Here is a 12,247-nt window from a genome sequence, read left to right on the forward strand (position 1 = left end):
AGTAACTTTAGTCTTTTTAAAAAATAAGCATCACAATAAAGTTTCAAGATATGATAAAACAACAAATATTATTGGACCTTTTCATTATCCTTGTCAACTAAATAAATGCATCTTGGCAACTAACATTAGGAACTAATATTATAACATCTAGATTTGGATTTTATGAAACAGAATCTGTTTAGAATTTTATGGTACAAGAAATATGAATAAACATTTTTGCTTCCAATTCCTGTGAAGTCCTATTGGCAAAAACTCTTACTTGATATAACTTGAATGATTTTTCAGTACATTAACAGAAATTAATTATTGCTATGTTAGTAATAATAATTTATATAGCACAGTGGTGCTTCTTTTTCAAGCACATTAGTCTGAAATCTGCAAGAAAACAAATTTTATTCTATTTTTGTCAAACTCTTTTAAAAGAACACCTGAAATGCTACAAAGTTTAATAATATAAAATATGGAGCTATCTATCTAATTATCTATTAGGCCAGAAAGTTTTTTTCAATTTTCAAACAGAGAAGAATATTCCCATGTTTGCATGACTCTCCTAGATTAGGGAGAGTCCCAGACTCATCCCACAAGATCCTCCAGAACAGTATCAAATTAAAATTTCTGTTGATTTTTGTTTTGCACTATTCTTGTCAATATCCACATAGAATGCTTTTCCATTTATTGCACCTCACAAAGATCACAGAAAAATCTTTATTTTTTTTATATCATAAATTTGTAGTTTGTTTCCAAGTATAGCAGTGAAGACATCAGATTTTTGTTTTCATGGAAATAGGAAAGATAAACTTACCATGGCTCTTTTATGTATATACCCTTATATACACACAGAAAAGATAGTATGAAGCCATGAGATAGGCTATAGATACGTTCTTGATGAACATTTCTTTCTTGAAGTTTATATCTTTCGTGATGAACGTATCTTTTGTTTTATGTACATTGAGAGCATATGCACCAAGACAAATTCCTTGTGTGTCCAATTACACTTGGCCAATAAAAAAATTCTATTCTATTCTATTCTATTCTATTCTATTCTATTCTATTCTATTCTACTCTATTCTACTCTATTCTATATTTTGCTTTAGATGTAGCAACCTTCACATAGTCAAATTTTAATAAATTGGAATTCCTTCAGCTATTTTCAAGCTAGTAACAAATTCACATAATTGTCATGCTATAGAGCCAACTTAATAATTTCAAAATTAGCATTATTACTGTGCTTTATTGAAGTCAAGATATATTATTATATGTATATATATATATATATATATATATATATATATATATATATATATATGTATGTATGTATGTATATATATATATATATATGTATGTATGTATATATATATATATATATATATATATATATCCACCAGTCATCTGGAATTTACCTTTTCTACAGATTGAACAGATGTTTGTAATAAAAGCCTCAGCCAAGCTTCAGCACTATATAATTTCAGTGCACTGAAGATAACTGGGCTGCAGAAGCTGTATCAATAGCTTTTTATCATTTGCTGGTGTTTTATGCCTTGTTGAAGATAGGAGAAAGAAACATAATGTCTTCACTGATCAACAAATCTGTCTTAAAATCAGAATGATTCTTGCCATCAGTCCATTACTGATATCCCCATTTGTATTCTTTTGGATAGGTGAAAAGATACGAAGCGAAGATAGATCTTATTTTCACCTATTCTTATTTAACTTCACTGTTGTCCAGACTCTTGTCATGAATGATGGCAGTTTCTGTAGCAGATAGGGATTTTGACAGATTTATTTTACCTTCATGCTCATTCCTGTTCCCATTTGTCCCTCTATTAGTTAGTTTATTTTTGAATTTCCATTACTTTCATATTTTTACTACTTTTGCAAACATATATTGTTCCAATCATTAATAAATAATCACTTCAATTTGAATTAGTCTTATTTTCTTAGTTATGTCTTAAATATGCCTTATTTTAAAGTTTCTTTTCCTTTTACTATAAGATTATTAATAAAATAGTTGTATATTATCTTTCTTCCTTTGACCTTGGAAACAATGTCAAATTCTTCTCTTCAAGGACTGTACTAATATTCATGTCTAAGTATTATTAAAATATTAGGCATAACACACATCCCTACACTTTTAAACCCGTACTGAATACTGAGAGTGAGAATGGGCCAAGCAGAGATGCTTCTCAGTAATTACTGAGATTTACAGAGAGCTTTGGGAATGTTGCCAAAGTTGTTTTAAAAAGCAGCTACTGGGGTGAAAAGAAAAAATGCAACTCAAAGTGCCTCTGATGAATTGTGTTTCATTTTCCCTGAAGGCAGAGCATTGGTGCAAACAATCATCCAGATTAATGCCAGACAATCAATCTACTTCCAGAGCCTACCACAGAGTAGACTCTGGAACCTGCATGCTTTTTGATAAAGTACTGCGCTCAAATGAAATAACCATTTGAAATGATAGTAATCTACTTCTGGCAATTTCAGTTTTGTCACAGTTCTTCAATTTAATATCAGTTAATATACCAACAACGTTATGATCTTTTGAATTGATATAAATAAAACATGTCTACAGTTTTTTATTATTATTATGATTTTTCAATGGAATGTATTTTCTTTTTAGTGGGACGCTATAACAGAAATGGATGAATATAATCGTCCTATCCACACATACCAGGTATGTAATGTTATGGAACCCAACCAAAACAACTGGCTTCGTACAAATTGGATCTCGCGTGATGCCGCCCAGAAAATTTATGTGGAAATGAAATTTACCCTGAGGGACTGCAACAGCATTCCATGGGTGCTAGGGACATGCAAAGAAACATTCAACCTTTACTATCTGGAATCAGATGAATCCCATGGAATTAAATTCAAGCCAAACCAATACAGCAAAATTGATACTATTGCAGCTGATGAGAGTTTTACTCAGATGGATTTGGGAGATCGCATCCTGAAACTGAATACAGAAGTTCGTGAGGTGGGACCAATAAACCGGAAAGGATTTTTTCTTGCCTTTCAAGATATTGGGGCATGCATTGCTTTGGTTTCTGTCCGTGCTTACTACAAAAAGTGTCCTTTCACTGTTCGGAACTTGGCTATGTTTCCTGACACCATTCCAAGGGTTGATTCTTCTTCTTTAGTGGAAGTACGAGGTTCCTGTGTGAAGAGTGCTGAAGAACGGGATACTCCAAAGTTATATTGTGGAGCTGATGGAGATTGGCTAGTTCCTCTAGGACGGTGCATATGCAGTGTTGGCTATGAAGAAGTGGATGGTTCATGCCATGGTAAGACAATAGTTTTAATTAAATTCCAAGAGAAGTTTTGAGCTAAGCTCAGCCATATGGGTTATAGTCCTGCTTTTAACTAAATTTCATTTATCTATAGAGAATGCATTAAATTCATTATTTATTTAATTGTTGGGTGAAGTTCATATATTGAAAACAAGTATGTCATCAATGAAGAATGATGAAAGCTTTATTTACAGAAAAAATGTGTACTCATATGAAAAATATGTAAAATGGAATCATTCATTGTTATTTGCTCTTCAATTTCTAGTGTGTATACTAAGCAATTAGGAGCATAATATAAATTGGTATAGGCTATATTGTTCAAATATGTAGTAGCTTTGTTGGCCTTGATTTTGCTAGCTAGAGTACCAAAACACTTGAAGAATGACATGCTGTACAAATTTATTTAATTTCAAAAGAATACAGAAGTGAGAAACACTATAATAGGTGACAAGTATTGTATATTGGAAAAAGCATATTATTTATGAGAAAAAGATCCAAGCATTTTACTTGGATAAATTACTGGGAGAACAAATATATGTCACATAAAAGGTATTTGCTAGGGGAAAAAGACCAGGGGGAAAATATAGTATTTTGCTCTATAGAATCATAGTGATTAGAATCATGGACAATTTTTTTTCTAATCAAGAGTATGATCTTTAATTTTGTCAGTTAAAAAAAATATATTGCTAATATATGGATGGAAAGAATAATGTTTCCTAAGTAAAGGAAAAGAAATTGATTTTATTAATGGATGAAAAATATTTGTGCATAACTATATTAAGATTGGGATTGCTTTAAACTACATAGAATATCATAGTTTAATCCTGCAGTTACCAAGAACTTTCACTAAATTGAATTTATGCTGGAAATTAGATATATTAGCTACATAGGTGTTTGTTTTGATCAAAAAGGTTGCATGGAACTAGATAATCTAAAAGCTTCAATGTATGATGAACCTCTCAGAATTTAAGCAAGAAGCAATTAATTGCACATTTTCCTATTGAACAACGTATGAATTCTTTACAAACTAAGTTTATTCCAGCATATTTTGATTCATACTCTTCAGGCTCTAAAATTTGCTGATAATTGGCCTTTGGTCAACTAAATCTTTATATATTTTTATTTAGATTTAAATTATTGAAAATGAAGATTCTCAGAAGGGTATTTATATAAAAATAAGTTCATTAAAAATCCTGTAGCACACAATTAAATCTATTTCAAACAAAACCACAGAAGAAAGGGCATGATTTATATGGTAAGACAAATAAAATTAAATTATATGGTTTCAGTGCTCTCAAATTTTTTGCCCCAAATAACTAGATAAATAGATAAATAACTAAATAAATAGATCTCATTTTGATCCATGTACAAAAATATTGCGTAACACCGTAAAACGTTTCATGACGTTTTCCCATTTGATAAGGCTACTTAAGTTTAAAACTTCTGCAATTAATGTAATAGTAGAATAAAGTAATAATTATTATGTTTTATGCAAATACTTTAATTTAAAAATACAAAATAGTGATCATAACTTCCTAACTGAATGGGTTAGCAAGATTTTTTTTAACAGCCTAAACATAGAGACCCAAATATAATCATATGTTTTAGAGTAATTGCAGGACTAGAATCATTCTCTGAATATTTCCTATTAATTTCCATGAGGTTCTCTCTCTTTTTCTCTCCATCTCTCTCTCTCTCTCTCTCTCTTCCTCCCTCCCTCTCCCCCTCCCTCCCTCTCTTTCCAAAAACAGAGTCAGTTTTCCTGCTAAACAAGTATTTAGTAGGAGCATAATACATTTCAGGAGTACCTAAAAGTATGTTTATTTAAGTATTTTTATTTAATTGCTTAAGGAGTAAAAAATTAATGTTTGAACAGACTATGTTTTAGATCACTCTTTTATTACTTCCACAGTGTTTTAATGCAGAAGTATTATTTTCCCAGTTTGACACTGTAGGAATATGAGATTTTATAAATTTTCATACATCTGTTCATCTTTGAATTATTATTTTAGCATTGTGCTGCACATACTATGCTTTTAAATTCCATACCATACATTTGTGTCTGTGCATATGTGAATAATTCTAAGGAAAGCTGCAATATTAAGACCTCTAAAATTGATCTTCTGTCCACAAACTATACTATAAATCTTAACAGTAGCAGGAAGCAGCAGAAATCTTCTGCTTCAGTTGCCATACTGTTTATTTGCTATGCTATATGACAGTCTGGAAATTCAGTCTGCAAGTCTTAAAAATATGCACTAAAAGAACACGAACACTAGTGGGTCAGTAGTAAGAATTTACCATGTCATTTTGTTCTTTGTATGTCTCTGTATAAATCAGTATAACATAAAAAATATATGTTTTTACTAGTACCAGAATGAATCAGTGTTATGATTCTCACTTTATCTTAAGAGATGCCTCACCAAATTACTACCTAAATTAATTTAGAATTTTCTTAAAGCCACACTGTATCATTGATAAAAGAGGAACTCTGCTTTGTTCTTTTTACTACACAAAGTATTAGCTAAACAATTCCTTAATCTTTTTGCAGATCCACTGGTAAAATGTCATACTTTTCATCTGAGGAACACATTCTTTGATCCATAATAATTAATGCAGTGAATGAACAGTATCTGAATTAAATCTTCTCTTGAGAAAGTAGAACTCTCAAAAGAGTTCTACTTTCTGAGTAGAACACTCAGTTCTACTGAGGTCACAGTACTGAATCACCTAACTTAGTATTTGTGGCAAAAGTGTGTGTTTGTATATATGTGTCAGTGTGTGATAGTGTAAGCAACTAAGTTCCCTTCCTTCCTTCCTTCCTTCCTTCCTTCCTTCCTTCCTTCCTTCCTTCCTTCCTTCCTTCCTTCCTTCCTGTTGTTAAGTAATTCTTATGAGAAAACAATAATATTCTTAAACCAAGCTAAACTGCTTAACCAAACCTGATGACTACTCATGTTATTTTTATGAAAACAATTCAGTTCCATCACAGGGACTTTTATTCAGTTTCCCAGTATATTTTCAATTGATATTTCTGGTAGTTGTAACCTCTTTATAAAATTATTATTATTATTATTTAATAATCATTATTAGAGAGTATTAGATCATTAAAGTCCTAAGCAATATATAGGACATCAAAGTGTAAGATATCTTCTCTTCTTGTTTTTTTATTGCAAAGTAGCTCTTGTCCCTGAAGCAGGACAGAAACAGACCACAGTATTTCTTGATTCAATATTGCCACAAAAATAGTTCTTTCTTATTTTCTGACATTGCAATTTAGTAGGGGAAAATATGCCATATTTTTATTTAATTAATTTATATAAATTATTTATATGCTAAATATACTGCAAAAGAAATAATTGTAAGAATCCTTAATAAATAAGCTCCATTTAGTGGTTCGCCCTAGCAGGAAGTTTGTAGTAGGTATATCCAGTTTATTTGTCACATAGCTGTACTTTTCCTGTAAAACGATCGTTGAACTTTTTCAATGAAAAGACTTTTCTCCCTAAATATCTCTCCACTTTCTTGATCACCTGATCTTCTAAGCCTATTAGTTTTGTTTAGAAGGCAACATTTTAGAGAGCCAAGTTCCCCAGTCAAGGAACTTCTTATATAGCAGAATGTAGATAACTTAAAAAGGTGAATATTGATTAACTAGTCCATGTACTTGTTCTTGACAATGACAATTGCTTTGGAGGAAGAAAAAAAAAGGACAAATATAAAAATAATATATTAAATAGAAAACTACATGTAACATGAAAACAGATATTTTCAAAATTAAAATCATAACTTTTAAAAATAGCTCTCATACAAAAATAAAATATTTGTTAGCTCTGTTAAACAAAAGACAAAAGATAAAAGAAGAGTGGAGGAAATTCATTACAATTCTGATCATCATATTTCTTGTATTGCTACATTTCAGGAAGATAGATAATAACTGAATAATAAAAATTGAAATCATTGGCTTTCCAGTAAATATACAAATATATTTATATCATAAACATAATCGACTACATTGATTTATTTGCACTGCCGAAATTCTCAAAGAACTATTTTGCCAAAAGTGCAATGATTTTCAACAATAGCTTGATTTTTACAAGGAAACACCTTTTGACACTCAAATTTATTAAAATTGTTCCTTTCATTTAATATTAGATTGTACCAACTACTCTATGATAGTTTGATTTTTCATAAATTAAGATATACATGGCAATTCCTGAAAATGTTCACTATTTTCATTTTAAGCAACACATCATATAGAATAATTGCTTGAATATAACATTACTAAAAGTTACTTCAGAGTGATGTCAATATAACACTATACTACATCTGTGCAGTCCTTTACCTTTGATAATAAAATGATGTTTTGACTACTTGTCTGAAATTCTTGTGCAGCCCCAGGAAAAGACTCAGTTGCATTAAGACATTGACTACAAGTGAAATATCCTCACAACCATATGCAATTTGGAATCAAATACGATGAACTTCACAGCTTTTCTATCTACTAGCAAAAATTGAGCTTTCAGGACCTCTTTCTATTTCTATTTATCTTTCTCCTTCATTTGCATTTCTCTTTAAGAAAGATGCAAGATGAATCAAGAGCTCAGTTTCTAAGAAAAGTTTAAAGTGTCTCCATTTAAAATATTTCTGCAGCACCAGCTTAATTACAGTTGCTGAATTCAAATGATCTGAAACATATTTTATATTATAGCACTTTTGCTCAAATTACTTCAAAAGGAAAATGTAGTTTCTACTCATCATTTGAAGTTAGCTATAAGAAAGATAATGATTAGGTTGAAGACCATTTTATGCATCAGGCAGTTGATATGATTGCAGTCCCACAAGTCTTATTTTCCCTTATTTTCTGTAAAATGAAGTATATACACTAAATGCATTGCCTAAGAGCAGCTCATCAGTACTGGAAAGACTTTTTTCCTAAAATTTTGGACCTGTAAATGACTTAAAAAGAGTCTCTACTGCTTTTTTCATGCAGTATTTAAATTTGGGTATTTAGGCTTTCCTATTGCATTTAAAGTCATAGCATCTTTTTGAATATCGGGTTTTTCAAACTATTTGCATTAGACCAGTCATTGGGAACCTATCACATGAGTGTCAAAGGGCTGACACGCTAGTGTTCACCAACATCCAACCATGATTCTCCAAAGCATGCTCTGTACTTGTGCAATTTTTGGAGGCTACAAAGGCTATGGTAGGGAGTGTGATTGCATGTGGCCTCTGAAACCTCCAAAAGTTGCACAAGACAGCCATGGTTTTATGTGGTTTTCAGATGTTGCAGAGGCCATAGAAAAGCGTTCTCCAAAGCTGCTTCAAGAATGAAAACGGTGTGTGCCCAGAGAAGTTCAGGTTAGTTGCAGGCATCAGTCAAGAGAAAGAGAGCACCACCTTAAAGAAAGAGGTACAGGGAAGATCCTGAGGATGCGATAATGCTGTTCCTCAATGCTCACATGTTGTTAGGGGCTGTAGAAGTGCTAGGGCTCAAGTCAAGGCCCAGACCTTGATTTGAGAGCCAGTGTTGGCACTACTCCAATGTTCATGCTGTTCAAGGTGGCCTAGATTTTGGGGTAGATAGATAATTGTTTCTCTTTTGTTTGGCGAGGCGGTTGCATGTCAATAGAGTCAGATAGGCATTTGTAAAATTTTTGACATGCCAAGCCCAAAAGCTTCATTAGATTAATTGTAGATGAATCATAAGGTAAAGGTAAAGGTTCCCCTCACACATATGTGCTAGTCATTCCTGACTCTAGGGGGCAGTGCTCATCTCAGTTTCGAAGCTAAAGAGCCAGCACTATCTGAAGACGTCTCCGTGGTCATGTGGCTGGCATGACTAAACACCAAAAGCGCATGAAACGCTATTACCTTCCCACCAAAGGTGGTCCCTATTTTTCTACTTACATTTTTTACATGCTTTCAAACTGCTAGATTGGCAGAATCTGGGACAAGTAACAGGAACTCACCCCGTTACACAGCACTAGGGATTCGAGCTGATCAACTGCTGACCTTTTAATCGACAAACTCAGCGTCTTAGCCACTGAGCCACCACGTCCCCTAAGATTAATCATACGAGTACATTAATTGTACTAGTAGATTACTACTAATAGCTGAAGGTTACTAACTTTGTAAGAAACGCGGTCCATTATGATGGTTTACCTACCCTGTTTCCCCTAAAATAAGACATCCCCTGATAATAAGCCCAATCGGGCTTTTGAGCGCATGCGCTAAAATAAGTTTTCCCCCCTCCCAGAAAATAAGCCCTCCCTGAAAATATTTAACCACATGTGCAGCCGGTCCTCGTCATTTCCTCTGATTAGGGTTAGGGAGACAGAGCGGGAAATCAGGTATGATGGCAAGAGGAGCCCCATCTTGCTTCACATGCCCCAAAATAATAAGACATCCTCGAAAACAAGGCCAAGCGCTTATTTTGGGGTTCAAAAAAATATAAGACAGGGTCTTACTTTCGGAAAAACACGGTATGTGCTGCAGAAATTGTCCAGTGATAAAAAAGAAGGTCTACCACAAAACTTATTGTGTGGTAGTATTTTGGACAATGGTTCCAAAATAACGAGGTGGATTACCCCTAAGCAGTGTCTCTTCTATAGCAGATTCCAGGATGCCTATAGTTTAAGAAGAAATGGTGAGAGGTGAAGCAGCAGAGCTGATGTATCTTGCAATAATGGAGGAAAAGGAGTAATCAGTATAATTAGATACAGGTACAAACCCATGTTAGAATCAAATTGCAACAATGAGAATGGGAAAATATCCATATTTCTCCAACTGAATTGTTTCAAAAGAAAAAAAATCCAAGAGCAGCATTAAAATAATTTACACCCTTTGGTCAAAAGATCAGATAGAAGAGATTCCTTCTTCAGGCCATTGTGACAGATTTGCAAGCTTTGTGACAGGTTTGCAAGACAATTTTTAATAAAATAATTGAAATTCCCTAAGAATTAAATTCTGTACTACCAAAATTTAATTAAATAATTAGATTATCATTTTGCAAAGTCATATAGATTATTTTGAGGCAGAATATTCTGAAGTGGTTATCAGGATTCTTTGATATGTCTAGATTTTGCAAACCGAATCCAATGTTTCCTTCCAAAGTTCCTTCAGACAGTTCAGGTCAGATGAAATGCTGAATTCAGCAGCTGGTTAATGCCTCTGAATCAGTGCTTTGAAGCAGATGGTGATGCCCTTTATCTGAAAAAAAGCACCTGTTAATCGAGCAGTACAGGTGTAGCTCTTGACTTATGACCACAATTGGGACTGCAACTTTCGTAGCTAAGGAATGTGGTTGTTACATGAATTGGATCTGATTTTACAACCTTTTATACTACAGTCACTATGGGAATTAAATGAATCCAGTTTCCCCCATTGACTTTGCTTGCCAGAAGCCATCTGGGAAGGTTGCAGATGGCAATCATGTGATCCTTAGATTTTGCAACTATCATAAATAAATGCCAGTTGCCAAGCACCCAAATTATAATTACATGACTACAACAGACATAAGTGCAAGGAGCAATCTGAAGTCACTTTTTTTCATCACACTCATAACTTTGAATGGTCACTAAATAAATGGTCATAAATCAAGGACTACCTGTATTAGATAACATCTTTCCAGTCTATCCTTTCTAGGGGAAAGTGGAAAACAACAGGCCTGGGTGAGGAACAGAAATGACATTGATCTCCCTTGTGATGACCTCTCTTGCTCTTTTGATGGTACAGATACAGTCTTTTTTTCCTATTAGATCTTTCTCAGCTAGTGACTTTGAGCAATTAGTTCAAGCCCTTAGTTATTTCAATTAGAAATGCACAGTTACTAAAACATACAATTTATAATTATTTAATTATCTATCAAAATAAATTTGCCTTTGTTAAAGGTAAAATCAGACTAAACAAATATAATTAACTTTTTCCTAGTGAACTGTTTTGATAATGTAAAATATATTTCTCCATTTGAGTCAATCCAAGAGCCTATGAGCTTCACACATAGAGAAGTGGCAGAATAACCAGGTAAAGTGAATAATCATATATAAAATATATATATATGCAAATTTTAATCTTAAATTATCGTTCATGTTGATGGCATTGATATGCCATTAAAGTATCCTTTATTTCAATATTGTGTATTTAATTTCCAGATTTGCTAAAATGATTTTCTTTTTATGCATGTTTATTGATTTACAAAAAACGTAATAAATCTATACATTTGAAATATTTTTCATTACTATGAAATTTGAAATTGGTTGCTTATGACCAGTACCCTGGTCCTCAACTGCTTTGAAACTCATTGAATTTGATACTCAATGCATTTTGACACAAAAATGTCCCAGCACTCATTGTTTGTTTGGTACTCAATGAAAAAGCTAAAACCTGTCAGTATTAGATGCCTTGTTACTTGTTATATTATTCCTTTTGGGAAAATGTATATAATACTCATCATATTTGGTAAATGGAACCAATTAACAATTATAGTACTGTATATGACAAAAAGAAGTCATGCATAAGAATAAATGGAATACTTAAGAGAATGGATAAACACTGAGAAATGTATAGTGGAAGGAAGTGTTAAAGATCTTTGTTTAATGTCTTAATCGTATACATGTAAGAAATGCTGGTGGTGACATTAGATGTGTGTTGGTTGGCGATGATATTTAAAGCATATTTTTATGCAGATGATGCTTTGTTGGCTATGAACCCAAACTATTTGCAATGAACTATTTGCAATTGATACACCATATGATGGAACAATAAATATGAATGTTACATTAATATAGCAAAGTTCAGAAGTATTGTTTTAAACAGAAATAGAGGGAGGGAAAAAGAGGTTCCCATGCTGACTACCAGCTTCCCACAAAGAAACTCAGTGGGGAAGCTGACAGGAAGTTGAAAGTTGTTCTTGCTCCCACTGATTATTTTTCCCAGCCCATGATCATTTTGTTACT

At 32.8% G+C, this 12,247-nt stretch overlaps 1 protein-coding gene across 2 annotated transcripts in view; it reads left to right on the forward strand.

The window, feature by feature from the left end:
- The window catches only part of EPHA6 (EPH receptor A6), a 429,275-nt gene that overhangs the window by 116,301 nt on the left and 300,727 nt on the right, over positions 1 to 12,247 (forward strand). For both annotated transcript variants that reach the window (XM_034413652.3, XM_034413664.3), the window contains exon 3: positions 2,618 to 3,281. In XM_034413652.3, the coding sequence (XP_034269543.1) occupies positions 2,618 to 3,281 (664 nt within the window). The remainder of the gene's footprint in view (positions 1 to 2,617; positions 3,282 to 12,247) is intronic.

This window comes from Pantherophis guttatus, chromosome 5, assembly GCF_059756535.1.
Source record: "Pantherophis guttatus breed Tessera chromosome 5, ASM5975653v1, whole genome shotgun sequence".
NCBI lineage: Eukaryota > Metazoa > Chordata > Lepidosauria > Squamata > Colubridae > Pantherophis > Pantherophis guttatus.